Source organism: Podarcis liolepis, assembly GCF_965112155.1.
Source record: "Podarcis liolepis genome assembly, chromosome: 2".
Classification (NCBI taxonomy): domain Eukaryota; kingdom Metazoa; phylum Chordata; class Lepidosauria; order Squamata; family Lacertidae; genus Podarcis; species Podarcis liolepis.
Window position 1 is genome coordinate 63,890,806 of NC_139555.1, and position 21,757 is coordinate 63,912,562.

The 21,757-nt window shown below is 44.5% G+C and overlaps 1 protein-coding gene across 2 annotated transcripts in view; it reads right to left on the reverse strand.

The window, feature by feature from the left end:
* The window catches only part of GLRA1 (glycine receptor alpha 1), an 82,877-nt gene that overhangs the window by 37,939 nt on the left and 23,181 nt on the right, over positions 1-21,757 (reverse strand). For both annotated transcript variants that reach the window (XM_083488453.1, XM_083488454.1), the window contains exon 2: positions 11,558-11,688. In XM_083488453.1, coding sequence (XP_083344579.1) covers positions 11,558-11,688 — 131 coding nt within the window. The remainder of the gene's footprint in view (positions 1-11,557; positions 11,689-21,757) is intronic.

The following is a 21,757-nucleotide window of genomic DNA, read 5'->3' on the forward strand; positions in this document are numbered from 1 at the left end:
CTTTTTCAGAATCAGCCTTATTAGATAACAGGAAGGGACATGGAGTAAACTGAGCATGGAGTTACATCACCTAAAGACCTTTAGCTCATTGCATCTAGATGATAAAAGTCTGAGAAATCACTTCGGACAAAAAGGACAGAAAGCTTAGCATGCCCTTTCCAATCAGGGAGTGACAAAGGGCGCCCAGGCCAGGGGAGCAGTGAGGGAGGATTCCAACCAGAGTGAAGATTAGAGGCAGAGGCCTGACTATCTAGCAGCGCATGCCAAAACGATCAGAAATGTGCCACTCAGAGCTTTGCTCCATTTCACCTTTGTTTTAATACCTGTTATTACTTACAGTTCTACCTTGGAGAGATTACAGGATTAAGCAGGCCAGCCACCCTCTTCCAAATATAAATAAATCTTTTGTGAATAGCAGCAGCAGACTGCAAAATTCAGTGAGGATAATGTATCAATCTATATTCAGGGCTAGGCTCTGGATGACTGCACATGAAGGGGAAAAGGGCAAGGAGAGCTCTATCCCGCTTCAAAGGTCTTGCTGGGAAACAGCTGTAACTGGCAGTCTAGACACACTGAATTCCTCCAGGATTCCCTTATGGAAGCAAAGGTCTGGCTCACACATGCATGCCAGTAAAGTGATTTTCCTACATTTGATTGCTGTACCCTTGAACTTTCAGCGTTCCACACATGATTACTGCAGGAGTGTGCCAGGCTGCTGACAGGCTTACAAAGGTCCTGGTTTTAGGTGAACATTAATCTGGGAGCAGGTTTCACTACAGTAAATGAGCCTTATGTTCAAACCAACATCACCCCAGACTCCCTCAGGACCTGTGTCTTTAATCACATTGTTTGCTTGTGTGCAGGGGTGGAGGAAGGGGGGTGCGGTGGATGCGGGCCACCCTGGGTGTCACCACTGAGGGGGGTGACAAAATGCCTGGCGGCACTCACCGCTGGGTCTGCAGTGCACCTGAGCCACGTGTCTCTCCTGGGAGTGACATGATGGCTTGGGCGCCCGCAGGCTCCGTGCTGCCCCAAACTGTCCGCCCGCCGCCTTTCCCTCAGCTGTAGGGTGGCTGAGTGGGAGGAGGCAGGCAGACTCCTTGGAGGCCCTGTGGAGTGTCCTGTCCTGTCCTGTCCCGGCTCGCCCCGCCTTGTGAGAGGCTGCCCCAGGCACCCAATTGGCTTGCTCCGCCGCTGCTTGTGTGCGCAGGCTTTGTTTTCTATAAATTGCCAGGGTGAGTTCCCCGAGTCCTGGTATGTTTGTGTGGGGAGAGTAGTGAAGCTTCCACCTTTTCCTCCCTGCTGTGGTGCTGATCTGGACTGGCCCCTGTATGCCTGCAATTTGCATTGAAGCAAATGGGAGTTTTTATTTCAATGCAAATTGTCAGTGTGGAGAACCCAGTCTGGATTGGCACACAGTGGATAGTAAATGAATAAAACTTCCTGACTGCCCTCACCCTCCTATGTAAAGGTCCTGATCTGGCTCAGCGATGCAGCCCTTGGAATTTTTCAAAGAAAAAGCTTGCGGTCAAAGGCAGACTACATGCTTAAAGTCATACATAAAACAGGAAGCTGTATGATAACATAGCAATCTCTGTACACAGATATAAAAAGGGTCTGTGGACACACAGATTGAGAGGAATAGGGACCACTGTTGCACACTTGTGTGAATACATGCCCACCTCTGTGTACAAATAACACAGATAGCAGCTGCCATTATTGCATGAAGGTGTGTACAATTGCAAACTGCTATGTACAATAGTACATTCTGAAACATGACCCCTGTGCATTTCAAACGCTGGATGTGTATACAGCCTGGCAGGGGCTCGCCAGGGTTTCAGATAGGAAGCCTATTTCAGCTCTACCTGAAGCTGAAGATTGAACCTGGGACCTTTTGCATTCAAAGCACATGCTCTACCATGAGCCATGAACCTTCCTTATCTTTTCTCATTCTTGTCTCACTGCAAGACAATGTGCCATTTAAAACCTAAGTACTCACATATATTAACATATGCTGATGAGCTGTTACCACTTCCTCCTTTGGGGAGAGCTGGCAATATTATAGCCTTCATTTTAGCTGCAGGCTGGAAGGCCTCAAGGTTTAGTGTATCTGAAGCCTTTCTTTAAAAGTGCCCAACGTTTGCCAGATGTGAACGGAGAACTAATGTCTTTCCCAGCTTTTGTCTGGCAGTTCATATGCAGCAAATAAACTTCACCATGCTCCAGTGCTCTCACTACGGGTGGCTGTATTGAAAGCTATGGCCCCTGGCCACCTGGAGGCTGCATCAATTATGGTAAAGGATGTTTTCCTTGTCCTTCCCCACAAAGCTGATATAAATTCTGTGCAAGGGATAGGCAACCTAAGGTCCGTGGGCTGGATGCGGCCCAATCACTTTCTCAATCTGGCCTGCGGACGGTCCGGGAATCAGTGTGTTTTTACATGAGTAGAATGTGTCCTTTTATTTAAAATGCACCTCTGGGTTATTTGTGGGGCCTGCCCGGTGTTTTTACATGAGTAGAATGTGTCCTTTTATTTAAAATGCATCTTTGGGTTATTTGTGGGGCATAGGAATTCGTTCATTCCCCCCCCCAAAAAAAGTCCGGCCCAATACATGGTCTGAAGAACAGTGGACCGGCCCATGGCTGAAAAAGGTTGCTGACCCCTTTTCTATGCTATGGATTCTGGGTTTCCAGGTTGAACTTTCAGCTGAGTTTTAAAGGGGAGGTTTCTTAAATAATCCCTGATCTGAAAGTCCCTGCTTGAATTAGGTACTCTCTGTAACAGGCCAGGAATCGTGCCTTAACTCTGTAGTTTTTTTTTTTAAAAAATCTGCCAGTTTAAGATCACAAGGGTAATATGCTATGTTGGTTCAAGCTCCACAAAGCTGGGAAGTTGGAAGCGAAGGCTGATGTCTACACAGGTGTGCTGCATGAGCAACAAGGCTTGTGTCTGCTTACTACTTACCTTCCATGGACCCACATGGAATGTCCCTTAGTTTTTAAAGACCCAACCCTTGATTTCCTGAAGGAGCGTCTCCACCCCCATCATTCTGCCTGGACACTGAGGTCCAGCTCCAAGGGACTTCTGGCGATTCCCTCACTGTGAGAAGCCAAGTTACAGGGAACCAGGCAGAGGGCCTTCTCGGTAGTGGCACCCGCCCTGTGGAACACCCTCCTACCAGATGTCAAAGAGAACAACAGCTACCAGACTTTTAGAAAACATCTGAAGGCAGCCTTGTTTAGGGAAGCTTTTAATGTTTGATGGACTACTGTATTTTAATATTTTGTTGGAAGCCGCCCAGAGTGGCTGGGGAAACCCAGCCAGATGGGCGCGGTATAAATAATAATAATAATAATAGTAATAGTAATAATAGTAACAACAACAACAACAACAACAATAATAATAATAAACACTGGCATTTTCTCCCTCTGTTTCTGTTTTTTATTGGAATTCTCTGACATCCCTATTCATGAGGAGTATCTTCCCGTGCAGAATATAGTACAGTCGTACTTTGGAAGCCAAACGGAATTCATTCAGGAAGTCTGTTTGACTTCCAAAATGTTCGACTTCCAAGTCGCGGCTTCTGCAGCCAATCGGAAGCCACGGAAGCCGTGCCGGACATTCAGCGTCCCAAAGAACGTTTGCAAACTGGAACACTCACTTCCGGGTCTGCGGCATTCGGGAGCCAAAACGTTCGAGTGCCAGGGCGTTCAGCTTCCAAGGTACGACTGTACTTGGTAGGTGGGGACAAAGATTGTATCCTTGTCACACGGGGGAAAAATGTTTCCTATCCAATTCTGCTTTGCTATGTGTGCATAGCAATATGAAGAAGGGGATTTGGAGGTAGATGAGATTATGATGATCTTAGGTCTATTCTATGCAACAAACCAACAAACCAACAAATAAACAAACAAACAAACAAACAGTGATTTTTATCTGTTTATGTGCACGGTCAGTGGCTCCCCATCATGTCAACTGGCCTCTGATCCATAGTGTCCTCTCCATGCTGAATATGTGCCAGCCTGTTAAAAAAATTTATGGTAAGGAATATGAATTTTTATGGTAAGGAATATGATGAGAAGATGTGCTGGAGAGTGTTAGGTAACACTTGCCATGACACAACACCATCTAATCCCCCTGTAAACAAATTGGAATGAATGCTCATTAAATAGCCAGTGTCCTCTAATTTCCCCATGAACAAGAATTAATGCTCAATAAACACATCATTTGAAGCGCCCACTGTGGGCTTCACCCAAAAAAAGGGGTTTTCCTCCTCCCCCTTGCTTTTAATTTTAACTATCATGAATAAAGAAAGGAACTGATTCTGGGCGGCCATGGTATTATTTTCATTTAAATCTAAACCATTAAAACGCCTCTGTGACTTATTGCTGGCTCATTTAAATGATGTGCTCAGAAAGCTACAAGCTCAAGTTCTGCAAAGCTGCTGCTGTGACTTTCATATAAATTGGATACTGATTTATGTGTGACAGACGAAGCCAGCGAACTGCCCCCATGGGGGGAAGGTGCAGTTCATTGAAATAAATCTGAAATTAAATTATCTTGCATAAAATTACAATACAACTGCCTTCAGCAGAAGGGTAATGTATATATTTCATTAAATATTAAAGTTTAATTTCTTTTGTGTATACGTGTCTGCTGGAGTGGGAAGACCTTCCTGCGGTGCATTCCTTTTAACCCTCTGTTGGTTTTCTCCCAGTATCTGGAGCTTTCTTTTTAGCTGGGTAACCAGACATATTTGTGTCATAATGGCAGAAATTGGGAACCTTTTACAGCCTGAGAGCTGCAGTCCCTTCCCAGGAATCTTCCAGGGGTCACATGTCATTAGTGGGCAGGGCCAGAGAAAAGGTGGGTGGAGCCAGAGGCAGACTTCCAGCATTTATTCCAGCCCACCAAAGACACCCAAGGAAAGTGAAAAGAGAGGCCAGCATGGGTTGTGTGGCCTGCAAAGAGTCCTGAGTGCCAGAAAGAGAGAGTGAGAGAGGTGTGAAGGGTTCACAGTTGGCCCCTGGGAACAGACGTACCCGAACCCCTCATCTATGGCTTATAGAAGCCAAATGGCAAATTTAAAATTGCCTTTTGTATGGCAAGGGTTGTATGCAGAGTAGGCTGACTGAAATGAATGGGCATGGCCCACTTAGGTCCTTTAATGGGTCTACTGTGAGTGGCACTTAACTGGATGCAAACCCATGAGTTAAAACCCCCAGCCTTGGGCCAGACTCTCTACCTCAGCCTCGCATTGGTAAAACACCTCATATCCAGGTGTCATGTGGTAGCAGCTTCAACTGTGCCACATGCCACCTGGAACTGTATGGCGAAGAAGTGCCCATCCACAGCCTCTGAACCAGGAGTGGGAAACCTGTGATATTCCAGATATTGTCAGCCTACTACTCCTTATCATGGGTAGAACTGGAGGGAGTTGTAGTCCAGCAACATCTGGAGAGTCCCAGGTTCCCCACCTGCAGTTCAGAACCTTCTTGCAGGTAACTCCAAACACACAGTTAAATCAGGCATTATGGACCACCTAGCCACATTGCTTGAAAATCTGCTGAAGTGAAAGGGTAACGAGACTGGACTTAATCACGTGATTGGAAGCTACAGAATATTAGCTCTTCTTCTTGTGGTTGCAGGTACTGTGTGGCAAACTGTTAAGCAGCTACTGCGTGGTCTTGTTTATGCATATTCACACCACTAGTTCACTGAAGAAGACTCCCAAATCCAGTTTCATCAGAACAGATCAGCTTTGTTGGGCTTTGCCTTGCAAGTTTCCAAAGCCCTGAGCATCTAGAGCTGCTTATTTTAGTCCATGTGTGAGCAGATTTAAGCTGGCAGTTTCTGGGGTTTGCTGTTGTTGTTTCTGTTATATTTAGCTAGTGAATTGAATTTCGACTTAATTTCAGCAGAAGGTTTTGTATGTATTCTGTTATACTTCCTCTCAGCCTTTGAGGTAGGGTGATCTATAAATTCAATGCAATGAATAATAACATGCCTCTTTGCAACTGGACTGCAGGAGTAATTGCAGTAGTTAATAGTTCCTTGGTGTTCAGCACAGTTTGTTTATTTGCTCCTCACAGCACAGACGACCACACATTAGAGATTGAAGCCAACAAACGCAGCTTGTTGATTTGTGTCATCATCATCATTGGTTACCAGGGAACCATTAAGTATCTCAGAAAGGGAGTCTTCCTGCCTAGGGTTGCCATATTTCAGACCAGAACATCCCAAAGTTGTTGAGCTGCTGCTTCTTTTTATTTTATTTTACAAAAACCACAAAAAACGTGATTTTTCAACTGACTTGCCTAAGATCCAGGACAAAGCACCGCCTTTCAGAAATGCACCCCATATGTAAATTCCAGGACGTATGGCAGTCCTATTCCTGCCCTTTGGTGGGGTGTGTGTTTGCCCTCAACCCTCCTTTTTCAAAAGATGTGGGCGGTTGGTTCCCAAAGAGAGGGGGAATTATCTGGTGCCTGGTGGCCAATTAGGAAGCAATTGGGAACCTGCCTTTATAAGCCTTCTCCTCCTCATAGCCTTTTTCCTGTGCCTTCTCTCCCTCCCCCTATGTGGTATGGTGCTTTGGTTAGCTGCGTGTTGAAGGACCTGAATAGGATTTTTTAAGGGGTGGGGAGATTCTTTGATTAGCCCTTATAATCCTCCTTTCCCTACCTATTCCATACTGCTGGGACTAATTCAATTGGCAATCTGGTGAATGGCAGAGAGGAGTTTCTCATGGAGCACTGAATCTGGGCAGATGAGGAAGTGAGGGAGAAAACTGTAGGCACTATTGAGACAAGAGCACCCTTTAGGGGTCTGCCAGTACTTTATCCCTGCTGGGACTTGTGTGGGGGGGTGCCCTTTAAGTCTGATATGCACATTTTGAGTGAACACTGGACAGTGGGTTTTATATTCAAAGCTCACCTAGTTTCCTCCTCACCCTTCATTGGGGAAACCCAGCTTGTGTTGTCTGCATCACATGCCCAGCGATCTGGTGGGATCTACCAGAGTTAGATAAAATCCTCACCTGCCCATGATTTTGGTTAATTTACTTGCAGTTTCTCCAACTTGTCATATTTCAATAAATACAACCTTTACCCCAACATTTGGCCTCACGACTCTTCTTTTTGGTTGCCAGGGCAGAAGCAAACATTACAATCAGATTTGGGAGGTATTGACAGAGGCAGCTGGCACACAGTAAGGAGAATGACTGAGCTAAGAGTAGGCAAGTGCCTCATCTTAAGTTCTCCACTGGCCACATGGGATCCCTGTGGGATAGAGGGAAGGGTTCACTATGAGCACAGCCATCTCGGCTCTGTTGACAAGCTGCAACGTGGCTCCAGGGAAGTGGCAGCTGTGAGAGTCGGACTCCACTCGTATCTGGGGCACCCAAGTTTGCGTGTCTTTATGGGTAACTTGATGTTCAAAGGCTTGAGATGGCTCAAGGCTCATCATTGCTAAATTTGGATATGAGGATCGGTCATGAAAAAATAGAAACTTTCCCTTCTGCTCAGCCTTCCGGGGCAGTTAAAACACACAGAGACACACAGACACACACTCCATCAGTTTGGGCTAATTGTTTTGCACCTGACTGCATAGTTGCCCTTCCACGTGGCACGATTGCTCTCGAGAACGAAAGGTGTATTCTAATGCCACAAAAATCAGATTCCTCACTTGGCTTAATCGGAACATGTTTCATGTTATATCAAAAAAGGGCTCACACACAGAGCAGCTCTTTTTGGCCAGTCTTGCCTGGGTGACTGCTCTGGCAAAATGCAGAGTGACTGCCCAAGGCTGATGTTGGAGCAGCTGCTGTGTATTTGTTAAAGGGCAAATTCTTTCATGTGATATGAAATTGTCTCAGATCAGCTGTGGGTTTACTGCAGCAGTGGACAATCTAAAAGCACCTTAACTCTGATCCCTTCCTCTTCGTCCCCCACTAACTAAACTGGTGGGCAGGAAACCCTAGTGCAGCACCAGTGGTATTTTGTTTTGCAATAAAAAGCATACAGCAGCCTTCCCCAACCTAGCACCCTTCAAATGTTTTGGATGACAAGTCTCATCAGCCCCAGCCAGCATGTCTGGGGATGATAGGAGTTGTAGTACAGAACATTTGGAGAACACTGTCATAAAGTGTGGAAATAATACATGCTTCTAAACTTCTGTGTATATGTGTCGAGTCCCAGATATATGTACATGGGGCACACACACCCTCCCAGGGAAGGAGGGATGAGTGAATATCTACTCCAGGAGCAAGAAAGGGGGGAGAGAAAGATCTACATCTGCCCCTGTGGATCCTGCCACCTTTGGCTGTCGCATAAGGCTTGCCTCATGGGTGGGTCGGCCCTATGTGTCTTCCACACTTGACACATTTGCTGCAGAAACAACACCACTTTCCTGCAGCAATCATAATGTGTATTAGCACCCATAATTTAAATACACGTGCATATTAATTCCATTTCACCATTTCATCTCTTTTTCTTCCTTCTGCCTGTCAAAATGTGTATACATTTACTCGTGATTCACATACCACAAAAGATGAGTCATTACTCTTTATGGCTACATTGGTTGATTGGCTGTGCACGAGAGGGATTGGGTTCATAGTTATGATGAGTGGTATCACAAAAGAGACAATGATTGATATGTATATGTGGGTGGGTGGTTTCAGGTCACATGCAGGGGAACGTTGACTGAAAAATAAGGAAAACCCCATGAAAAGTCTGTGGGTAGGGAATGACTCACACTCAGAGTAGACCTGTTGAAATCAATGGACAAGTTAGTCATGACTGACTCAGATTAACTGTGTCAGACCAACACGGCTACCTACCTGAATCTCAGATCCATTGATGAATCTAATCTTAGTATGGTGCATTTGGATCGTAGCCTGTGAATTTCACAGCTGTTACTAGCAAGATGTTGAGATTATGCATTATAATCCTCCGTACTGCCAGGAGATGCTTACAGCTAGTTGTGACATTAAATTAAATGCAGAGGCTATAAGGGGAGTAATTGAAATATATGGGATTTTGCATAGATCGGAAAACATGGTGTGTAAATATGCTATCCTTTTAGCATATCACTACAGCTAAAAGGCAGCCAGTCAAAATTAAATCAGCATGTGGTAGTTTGTAAATAGGCAAGTGACAACCCCCCTCATCCCAACAAAGTACATTAGTTTCATGGAAGTCTGCCATAAAAAAAGATTATAACGAACTCTGGATAAGATCCTCTTTTGTGGGCAATCAGAATTTTGACGACTAGTGGGTAGGATATTCACTGCCACCATTGATATGCTCAGTGGGTGCCTATTACATTAAACTGCTGGCAAATGGGAGTGGATGGCAAGGAACAGAATACTCAGAACCCAGGGTTGTTAGGACTTTCCATTATAGACAGAACATTGTGCTAAATAGATGCTTAAGTAATTTCTTGTGCTTCTTTATAAATCAATACCATTCTGTGGAGACTTTCATGGAATTGAGGAAATTAAATATATATCCTTCCTTTTCTCATATTTATTTGCGTTTCTAATAGGATTCTATATCAGCAAAATGTGAACAAAGATGATACAATAAAGAAAAATCTCTGAAATAAAGAAAAGGGTATCTTTTTTAAGATTTCAAAGAATAGACAAAAATTCAGAAAACATTACTTGATCGACTTCCTATCCCAGGCATGCCCAAGGTCTGTTTCAGGGACCTAATGTGGCCCCTACCGGCCGGCTTAAACTGGCCCCTGTGCCCTGTGGCAGTTTATTTCCTGGGGTAAAATCCTTTAAAAAGCTCAACAACTTTAATCCTAAAAAAAGGTTAACAACATTGGTCGGCCCTTTGTCAGCCCTCACGGCCCTTCACTTCATCAAATCTGGCCCTCTTTGAAAAAAGTTTGGACACCACTGTGACCTAGCCTATCCTTCCATGTTTCCTTTTATCCCCTCTTTCCCCCACATTTTCTTAGTTCACCCAGTGAACTTTTATATACTTTATTTATTTCTTACTCTGCTGAAAATCTTACCATCCTGCTAGGTAAATTGTTTGCTTATAATACTTTCCCATATGTTCCATAAACAAGATCCAGTCCTCTTTATGTCTTTCATCATTTTGATTTCTTATTCTAGTGGTCATCTCTGCTAGCTTCACATATTCTAACAGTGAAATGTGCCATTCCTCTTTTATTTGTACTTTATCTGTTTTCCATTTTTTGCACTAATAATACACGGATGGCTGTTATCGCATATAGAAACATTTTTTCTCTCTCTTTGAAGGGGGGGGGAGACTTCTATTTTTATTAACCCCAGGAGTAATGCTTGTGGATTTTTAGAAAAGGATTTTTTTTAAAAAAAGGATTAATTCAGTATAAATCATTTCCCAATTAAAATTTAAAAACTATAACTATATATATCCTTCCTTGATAGAAATTCTCAGTATTTTGTTTCTCCAAGAGTATCCTTTGCATGGCTCTTCATCCTGTCCAGGAAACAGGCTTAGGCTAGGTCTACACATGAAGCAATATGAGCTGGACATAAAAGGGTAGAATGGATTGAGACAGTGTATACTGCTTCCAGAGGAATCACATTTTTAATGCTCTCCTATGTAATATGCTGTATCAGCGGCGTAGCGTGAGTTGTCAGCACCCGGGGCAACGCAAGTAATTTGCGCCCCCTAACCCGGGGCAAGGCAAGTAATTTGCGCCCCCCCAACCCCTAACCTGCGAGTTGCCGCGCAAACAACGCTGCTTGCCTGGAGGAGGATGGAGGCAGAAGCAGCCGCCGCCTGTGGCTGGGCCGAGGGGATGGCGGCGGCGGCAGGGTGCAGAGGCTGCCCGTGCCCGGCCAGGCGTCGGTGGCGGCGTCGACGCTGCTGCAGCGGCTGCTCCTCCTGCGAGCAGTGAGCGGAGCGCAGCCACAGCGACGGCGGGGGACGCGCGCGCTAGGGCGCAAGGCTGGCGGTGGCGGCGGGGAGCCCGGCGGAGGAAGGAACTTGTCCCTTCCCTCTGGACACGCGCCCCCCCCAGATGTTGCGCCCGGTGCGGTCGGCACCCCTGGCACCCCCCACGCTACGCCACTGTGCTGTATTAATCTCTCTCTCTCTCTCTCTCTCTCTCTCTCTCTCTCTCACACACACACACACACACACACACACACACACACACACATTGCGAGTAGATATCTAGTGTGGTAGGGAAACATTTCTCCTTGAAATGCTGGCTTTCTGCTTGGTAAATCTTTTGTTTGTTTGTTTTATGAGGGCAAGCATTTATAATTTCCTGTCAGTCTCTGAAACTTAAACCATTTCAGTCCATTCTACCACCACCTCAGAATTCTTAGGCTTTATTCTGCGACATTTGTAGATTAGCTTTGATCATGAGTTATGGTCACAGGAAGAAGAGGAGGAATTGAAGAAACACAAGGCAGCAATTGATTACCTAGGAGCAGCGTCTAGCTCTGTTGTCCCACAGACAGAATCTGGTGAAAAGAAGCCCAAAGTTCATGTTCTGATCTAAAACAAAATGGAGGTGAAATATAAACCAAGAGTGGCTGCATACCTTTAAAATTGGGCCTGATTCTGGCATCGTATCCTGATGTCCTTCCCATCAATTTGTCCAGGAAATCTGAAGGGGACATTAGTTTAGGTGCGGATCGGGCTGCTGCTCCAGTTTCTTTGGAAGCGGCGAGGCTGAGCCAGAAAAGAAGAGAGCAAGCAGAGATTTAATTAGAAGCCTTTTCTTCTCCTGTTGAAATTGTATCTTTTGCCCCATGTTGTGAGGATCTGGGATCAGAATTCATTGCAGCTAGCACACTGTTCCCATTATAAGCCATGACAAATACCTCTGTGGGTTCTTAATGAAGCTGGTCTCTGCTAATTTGTTTGCTCAGCCCAAACATTCCCGAACACAGAATCCCAACTGCTACCCAAGATCAAGCAAGATGACGAATGAAGAAAATCCTTCTGCTAATTTAGGTACAGACCTGGAGGCCGACTTAAATCAGAAATGTGAACTTTGGCATTGTATCCTGGTGGGAAAACACACTTTGCAAATTTTTTTTCCGTTATGAAGCATCAATTACCATGTAATTACATGGCAAATAACAGAGGAGAGCATGCAGTATGTTGACATTTTCATTTTCTAAAGAGTGGGCAGAGTGTGTGAGCTCTGTCATCTTCCATTTGCTTTAATAGGTAGTTGGAACCTAAATTCCCTGCACAGTGTGGCGACACTTTAGGGGCCTGTGATTTTCCCTATCTAGGTTAGTCATTATTCATTACAGAAATTTGGCTGCCATGCTGGGATCAAGATATCTCAGTCTTGATCCCAGCTCTCAGTTCTCAGTCTCAAATCCAAACCTACCAAAGACCACAGAGATCAGATTTAATGTTGGCCTTCACCCCTCCATTGATGCATCAGTTGGAGTGTTACAGATAAGCATGTCTAGGTCCTGTTGAAATCAGTACATTTCAGATAGTTGCAATTTGCTCACCCCATTCAATTGAATGGGATGTAGGTGAGACTTGACTTCTCTTAATCTGAATCATAATGTTTAGTCTGGGAATTGCATTAATAATAATAATTGGGCAGCTTCCAACAAAAGATTAAAAACACATTAAAACATCAGTCATTAAAAACTTCCCTAAACAGGGCTGCCTTCAGATGTCTTCTAAATGTCAGATAGTTCTTTATTCCTTGACATCTGATGGGAGGGCGTTCCACAGGGTAGGCACCACTACCAAGAAGGCCCTCTGCCTGGTTCCCTGTAGCTTCACTTCTCGCAGTGAGGAAACTGCCAGAAGGCCCTCGGAGCTGGACCTCAGTGTCTGGGCTGAATGATGGGGGTGGAGACGCTCCTTCAGGTACACTGGGCCGAGGCCATTTAGGGCTTTAAAGGTCAGCACCAACACTTTGAATTGTGCTCGGAAACGTACTGGGACCTAAAAGGTATGTCTAAACAATGAAGCCACCCACAAGGAACTAAGTATCAGGGATTTGACTGTTAGGAGTGTGTGGAATATGAAGGTACCCATCTGACATCCAGACCTCATCTCTTCATGAGTTTTACTGATTCAACTTCTAAGAGCTTGGTGTTCCGACAATGAGGATTGGCTCTCCTCCCTCCCTTTACCATCTGAGATGAAGGTAGAATCATGAATGACTTCAGAAGGGCTGGGAAGTGAGTTAAGGGACTAGATCTCATGGGGATTGTGTAAATCATTCACATATAGTGCGAATCCAATGTACAAATCCTACAGCACCTTCCTAGGAAATAGAGGCATAAAAATATCTTGGATTGTATTCAGAGTTTGTACTGGTGCACCATTACAATAAACTGCATCCACCTTTCAGCACAGAAACATCTCCCATAACAATACTCATTTAGTTGGTGAGTTTTGCCTGCTACTTTTGCCCTAGAGAGACTCCTTCCTTCTCTGTGGGCTGAAAGAGAAATCATTCAGACATTTGTCTAGATTACAGTAGCTGGTTGAGCTAATTGATCAGGCTGATAAAAACTAGCTTGACCAGTGGAGGATGTGATTGCCAGAACAGATACACAGTTGCATAGCCATGCTTCTATAGGTTGATTATGGAGAGATGGTGTTGCCTGAGGGGTCAGGGTTAGATCCAGGTTGTCACCCGGGGCCAGCAGGGGGATACTGTAGACAGTTTTCACTCAGGTCCGCATATGCAAATAAGGGATTGAAAGTGACGTTCAGTGATTGGTTAGTTACAGAAAATGGTTACTGTTGCGTTCTAGTGGAGCTCTATATAAGCAGGCTGGCTGAACCCTTCAGTTCAGTTCAGTTCTGGCCTGTGAATAAACAAGAGCTGTTTGAAGAATCGCTGTGTCGTCTGATATGTTCACCTACAACTTAACAGGGACATTCCTAGTCCTACCTGGAAATGCTGGGAATCAAACCACAGATGTTCTGCATGCAAAGCAGATACTCTATCATGGAGGTAGATAGCAAAGTGCCCCATTTCACATTCCAGCCCCTTGACCTTCTTGAACACTCTGTGACATCCAGGGAATTATTAATGAGGTAATTTCCTTCAAATTACAATTGACCGCTCTGAGTTTATTCTCTGCCCCCCTCCTTTAAATTTGTTTTTCTTTTGTTTCATCAGTAAGGATGTTGCTCTGCCTCTGGAAGGTACAAATTTATGACCGGAAATGATTTGGAATATGAAATCAGGGTTCTGTTTGCCTGCACTGCTCTTTCACAGAGAGTGCCTCCAGCTCTGGAATGAGTTCATTTATTGCTCATTTAAGGTGATACATATATCTAGGGTGCATTCTACCAAGCACTGCTTCCTTGGAAGAGCCATTTATTTTCATGAGAATAGTGTGAGAAAAGCATCTGACGGACTCCACATTTGAATCTCAGGTCAGTGATTCCTTGAGGATGTAGATATTCCAGACTAAGCATGGATCTTTTCTGCTGGTAAAAGATTCCTTATTCACTTCAGTGGAGAGGAACCTTCCTCACCTCCCTGACAAACACATGAAAATATGCCATTTCCCTAGGAATGAATAGACAAAGACATCTTAGAGAAATACAGGTGCTTTGTGTGTATGCTGGCGTACATGAGAGCACTGGGCTCTATTAATCAGGAGGCTATATTTCCATACCCTCCAACATCTAATAATAATAATATTTATACCCTGCCCATCTGGCTGGGTTGCCTCAGTCACTCTGGGCGGCTCCCAATAGAATATTAAAAACACGATAAAACATCAAACATTAAAAACTTCCCTAAACAGGGCTGCCTTCAGCTATCTTCTAAAAATCAGATAGTTTTTTATTTCCTTGACATCTGATGGGAGGGCGTTCCACAGGACGGACACCACTACCGAGAAGGCTTGGTTCCCTGTAACCTCACTTCTTGCAGTGAGGGAACCGCCAGAAGGCCCTCAGAGCTGGACCTCAGTGTCTGGGCTGAACGATGGAGGTGGAGATGCTCCTTCAGGTATACTGGGCCGATAACGTTTAGGGCTTTAAAGGTCAACACCAACACATTGAATTGTGCTCAGAAACTTACTGGGAGCCAATGTATGTTTTTCAGGACTGGTGTTATGTGGTCTAAGGAAAATTGGAACATGACCCAGTCCCTCAACACACTTGAAATCACACAATCCCGCCAATGCCTCCAAACCCTTCCACAGATACACCAACCCTATTCAGTGACCCCCACTTTCCTCCTTGACAGAGGCCCTACCCCTCTCACCTGCCTCCCCCCTCGGGACTCACAACTCCCTTCCCCCCAGCACCATCCCACTGATGGTCTCCACCCTTGTGCACCTTCGCCCACCACTGCTTCGTCTCTCTGCCCAGTTGCTCGCCAGCCCACAATACACACATGCACACACGTGAGGGCTGCTGTGACCCCACCCCCATGCTTTATTTTTTGCCAGGTCTGATCTCATGATGTACTTCCAGAGACCGGTGCTGCTCAGACCACATAACACAGAGGAGGAGGAGGAGTGGCACACGGGTGCAAGCTGAGAGCACAGCACCCAAGAACGTGTGTCTTTTTCATCCCACACTCTTGAAGAGCCAGATGACTTGTGTGAGAGCATGGGACTGAGAAATGAATATTCCGGGATGCAATGGCTTCTGTAATTCTGAGATGTCCCAGTCAAATCAGGATGTTTACGGTGGCATTATTTCTCTGAAATGTACTCTAAATATAGTGAGATGAAAAAGGAGGCAGGTTGCCTGCACTTTTGATAACTATGCAGGAGAGGGGATTTTGGCAGGTAGACCTTGCATCATCTGGCTACCCTATCCAAAGCTGGCTGCACAGATTTGCATGTCTGCATGTGCGCATGCACATACGTGCAAAGGAGTAAGGAAGCACTTGTTTCAGAGAGGCCTGAACAATTATTCCACTGGAAGCCGATATCTTCCCTGGAGCAATATGGGCTGCGGCTGCTTTAAAAATTGGTATCTTTGCTTTGCAAGCTCAGGAGAAAACAGGGAGAGAGGGAATCAATACTGGGCTGTAAATCTGCATTCCAAAAGAGGTTCTGCATGGAAATGAGCCTGGAGAAAAAAAATTCAATTAAACAGCAAATGAGTTGGTGCCCAAAGAATCCTGCCAGTTCAGCAGAGAGGTGCCAGAAAATGCAATATACTGATTTCTTCTCATTAACTACGGGCTATAGGGAGACCATAGGGAATGATGCAATAAAATATCTAGGAGTTTGGGGTTTGTTTGTTTTATAAAACAACAACTCCAAAGGTATTAGATGCATAAAGCGTATAGTTTTCTTTAAAATGTGATAAAAGTTCCAAGCTAAATCAGCTGGTTTTCTTTTCATAGGGACACAATTTATTCTGGTATGTTAGGAAAGTGAAAAGGCAATAACGGACTGGCAAACCAAACAGGGTTGGAGTTTGTGCTACTTTTGTCTGATTAGTGCCCCTTACATGTGTCCAGCTTTATCCAGAGCAGCTGCAGATTATGACTATATTGAGAAAAGGGCTGGGGGTGACCAAACTAAGACTATTCGTAGATACTAGCTATGATGGCTGTGCTCTGCCACCATGGTCCAAGGCAGGGGTCTGCAACCCGCGGCTCCGGAGCCGCATGTGGCTCTTTTACATCTTTGCCGTGGCTCCGGGGCGGATACTAGCGAGGGGAGGAGGCGCATTGTGCGCCCCGACACTCCTCACTGTGGCGGGCGCTGTACTGGCTGTGACGTCGCATGGGGGCGGTGCGTGCGTTAGTCACGCACCGTCCCGACGTCGCCTTCCCGCCCGCTGTCAGATCGTGGCTCCGGAGATATATTTGTTTTAAATGCACAATGGTTTTGCGGCTCCCAGTTGTTGTTTTTTCTTCGGAAATGGGTCCAAGTGGCTCTTTTTGTCTTAAAGGTTGCAGACCCCTGGTCCAAGGAAACATTGCTTCTGAATACCATTTTCTAGAAACCAGAGGAGGGGAGAGTGTGCTTGTTGGTTATCCAGAGGCATTTGGTTGGCCACTGTGAGAAGAGGATGCAGGACTAGGTTGCTGGACTCTTGGCCCAATCCAGCAAGCATATGCTCTTATATTCTAAACTAATACAGGTTCTGGAATGACCAAATCCTTAAGCCATTGTTTCTCATTTTACTCTTTCTTCTTTTCCAGGCAGCTCAAGGTGGTGTACATGGTTCTCCTCTCCTTATTTAATCCCCACAACCACCTTGTGAAGTAGCTTAGCCTGAGAGGCAGTGACTAGCCCAAGGTGACCCAGTGAGTTTCATGGCCAAGTGGGGATTAGAACCCTGGTCTCTCAGGTCCTAGTCCAACACTCTAACCACTACACCATACTGGCTCTCTTACTGCTTTTTGATGTATCTGAAGAAGTGTGCATGCACACGAAAGCTCATACCAAGAACTAACTTAGTTGGTCTTTAAGGTGCTACTGGAAGGAATTTTTTTATTTTGACTATGGCAGACCAACACGGCTACCTACCTGTAACTGCTTTTTGATTGTTTGTGTTAAACACACAGGTGTTTAAAGGAGTGCAGAGCACACGCTGGCAAAACAATTCCTGCCTACAACAGAACCTGATACAGGTTTAATTCACAAAGTCACAGAATTTCTCATTATCAGCACTGCTGCTGCTGGATCACGTTCCTTTTATGGGGTTTGTTGTATGGATACTTGGTATTTATTTAGGAAAGAAGAAACATAAAAATAAGGGGTGGGCATTTTCCACCTTCCTCCTTCTTTCACTGCTGTAAACCAGTGGGAGATTCCTTTCATTGGGGGTGGAGGGTACCCTGCAGCCATCAGCCTAATTCTACGCAGGTGCCAAGGAGAGGGAAATATGGGGTGGGGTGACGGGTAGTAGAATGTGAGAAGTATAGGAGCAACCCTGGTATGTATGTATGTATGTATGTATGTATGTATGCATGTATGTATGTAGTATATCGCCATACACCTGTAGATCTTAGGGTGGTTCATAGCATAAAGCAACTTTCCCCACATATTCCTACTGGAATTTCAAAAACACAGTAGATGATGTATGTATGTGCTGTAAGTTGCCCAGAGTGGCTGGGGTATAAATAATAAAATCATCATCATCATCATCATCATCATCATCATGTGAGTAGAGGAACCAGAAGGATACTTTGGTAGATCATATGATTTGCAGAAAATGGGGAGAGGGAGAATCATGTATGCTACTTTGAACTCCTGGGAGGAAAGGCAAAATATAAATATCATAAATGAATAAATGCGGCAGTAGAACGAGAGAGAGAAAAGGGGGTGGACTGCCAAGTGGTTGTTTGCCCATGTGTATAGTGTTTTCCACAGAAAATTAAAAATAAGGTTTACAGAGAGCTGAATTCCTACACACAGTAAGTACACAATATTACAGCCAAATCCCTATTTAGTTTCTGTGGAGTCAAACAAAGCATGCTCACATAGTACAACTTTGAAAAATGTTGAGAACGCACGTGTGCTGCTTTTGCCACCACTGTTGCTGTTGCGTTTTGTGACACTACCACAGCCTTTACTGAAATCTAAGATTATTCTCTCCACCACTTTTTGGATTTGGCCAGATACAAGAGCAGTGACTATAGCCACAACAGTAGTTACCAAGATACTAAGTAATGGATGGATCTTTCTGGTCTTATGCATATGTGGATTTAGGGAAGTGCAACTGGTGGTTCAGTCACACTGGGTTCAGAGCCTGAGAGGCACCACAACTATGATGCACAAAAGAAGGTGGGGGTGCCAATTTTTGATGTCACAAAGGATGCTACTGAAATTTGAGACTCCAGTATCCACCACTGCCTTGTAGATGCAATTGCTTCTGTCTTTCAATCCACTATTTCAATAGGAACACATGATTGCTGTTGATTTGGGTTTGCTCTGGGGCTATTAGCACTTTTCTTGTTTGATCCAGTTGTCTGCTGCAATTGGTATTTTTATTGAATCTTATCAACGTTTTAGATTCCTAATGTGCATTCAGTTTTAGTGCCTTTTTATTGTAAACTGCTTTGATCCCTACGGAGGTGGTAGAATATACTTTTGTGACAAATATTACAGAATAATAAAATGGCCCACATATGGGTTTTCTGGATAAATGAGGTTTTGCTGCAGTCAGAAAGGCTTAATATAGCACATGCAACCCACTTGTTTTTAAGATGTGAGCTAAATAGGGGTCTCTTTGGAACCCATTCTTAACAACTGGATATTCATTTGGCTGTTTGCTGCCTGATCATTTCTAAAGTTCCATGTTGTTTAGAGGTAGTTTCAATTGATTGCTTACCTGCTCAGTGATTCTTAGGATTCAAGAGATGAGTTTTTGGAACTGACACAAGAAAGTGGTTGGAGATGACTTAATTTTTTTCATGTTGGTGTGAGCAAGCAGCTGTCTTAGCCTGTATGCAATAGTGTAGGAAGGGGGGTGCGGTGGGTGCAGGCCTCCCCGAGTGTCATCACTGGGGGGGGGGAGGTGACAAAATGGCACCGCTGCCTGAATGCCACAATGGAATTTGAATGGCACAGCTGAAAATGCAAGGTTCCTGCAACTTTTCATCAGTCCTTTGAATCAGTTAGTCTTCTAGGTAGGGCTGGCTTTTGCAAAATGCCATTGATTACAGTTGCAGCAAAATGGAGGCACCTGCAAATAAGGTAATTAGGGCTACCATTTTTTACTTGCAGGCCTCAACAAAGGATGTTTTGCTTCCGCTTTTGATTTCTGCATTTTGTGGGTGGGGAAGGTCTGCAGAAGACTCTCCCAAGTCAGAGTCTGGCACTCTAACCATTGCAGCACACCGGCTCTGTCATCTGCAGTGCTTCCTGAACACAGAGATCAATGTTGCAATGGGGTAGCTGGATTATTTCTCAAAAATAACAGGGCACAAGCCATTCATACAGTCATGGCAGTTGAAACAGGCACATTTGTTTCACAAACCCTTCCTTTCCATAGAAAAGCATGTGGACCTTAGCTACTCTGAACGGTGCTACTAGTTATGAGCATTTTCACACTTTCTCTGTCAACTGTCAGCAGCTTTCTCTTTTCCAACATTGCTGAATGTCATAATATTTTGCATCGTATCTAACCATCCTTCCCCACCCCTGGCCACTCATTCAAAAATAATGCACCAAGAAGCCAGTGTGTCTGCAGCTCTACTCTTAAGCATGCTGAGGGTTGGTCCATGCTAGAAAGTAACCTCCAGGCTTTGCTGGTCAATGGCCACCACTAGAAAGGTAGTGGTCAGGAGGTGCTCACAAGGAATCATTATTAAGATGAACTGGTACCTACTGTAGGAGCCCAGCACAAGTCCAATCTGCTTTTGATGCAAACTGTTCTTTAGATGGAAGCAAGTTCTACCTGGAATTAGATCTCAGTGATCACTATGCAACTGCTTGGGGACTCAACTCAAGGGTTAACATGGCCTTCACCAACCTGGTGCATTTCAGATGTTTTGGAATACAACTTTCATCAGCCCCAACCAGCACTTGGTTCAATCTGATACCTGCAGAGGACCTAAGCATCATTATTTGAATGTCTGCAATCCCCTCTGCCATTCCATTGTAAGACTGTGCCCAGATGGCTTCAACATCACTCCCATTTTCTCCTCCCCCTGCTTTGCTTACCAGCTAAAATGCTTGCACACTATTCTGTGATAATTTGGTTGCCCACTTAAGGCATTTGTCATTTTTTCCTTGTGACCCAACACAACTACATTGACTTCTTGTGTGCCCTATTGCTTTGTTATAAATCCACCATTCTTGTTAACTGTGGCTGAATCATAATCTTTCGTTCAAAGGTAGGAAAGCCATCAAGAATACCAGCTGATGGTCATCTCTTGCGTTGCTGCCACAACCCAAGAAGCATATTGAGGAGTGAAATGAGTTCCAGAAAAGGACAACCAAAATAAATAAAAAACAGGGCTGGAACATCTCTCCTAGGAGTACGTCTTACAATATTTGGAGCTTTTCAGTTGAGAGTAAAAGGCAGCAATTGGGAGAAGCGTGTGAAAACTGTGTACGATGCTGTGAAGGTGGATAGGAAGAGATTTTTCTCCCTATCTCAGAATACTAAGACCTGGAAGATTTGTGACAAAGGCAGTAATTCTTCACACAGCACAAGATGTCACGATAGCCACCACCTCGAAGAGCTTTAAAAGGGGATTAGACACATTTGTGGAGGATAAGGCTGAATTACCTCCAGCATCAGGGATAGTATGCCTCTGAAGGCCAGTAACTGGAAAGGAAAAGTGGAGTGAATGCTGCTGTGTTCAGGTCCTGATTGTGGGCTTCCGATTGGTTACTGTGACAACAGGATGCTGGGCTAGATGGGCCTTTGGTCTGATTCCACCAGGGCTCCTTTTACTTCAAGCAACGATGCTGCTCTGTCATTGGTGGGTAGCACTTTTCATAAATATATTCAAGTGATTTCTGTTTGATAGGGGAAAGCGGGGTATACAATTTTGTATAAATAAATAGCTCTCTCACTCGGGCAGCTTACAAAGCAATGTTTAGTATCTCTGACAAATGGAAGCACAGGAAAACAATAATCAGGGACATGCCTCATAAATATGCCAAATGAGAAAGCAAGACACTATTTTTGACTATAGTTATCTGCATTCATTCCTCTTTTGTGCACCAGTCACAACTGGTGAGCTACCTAACTTTGCTCCTTCAGTAATGGATATTATTATTTAAAATAAGTGATTAAATGGTATATCCTGATATACATCTATCAGCTCTGATATTCAATGTAACGTACAACATGGATCAGAAAT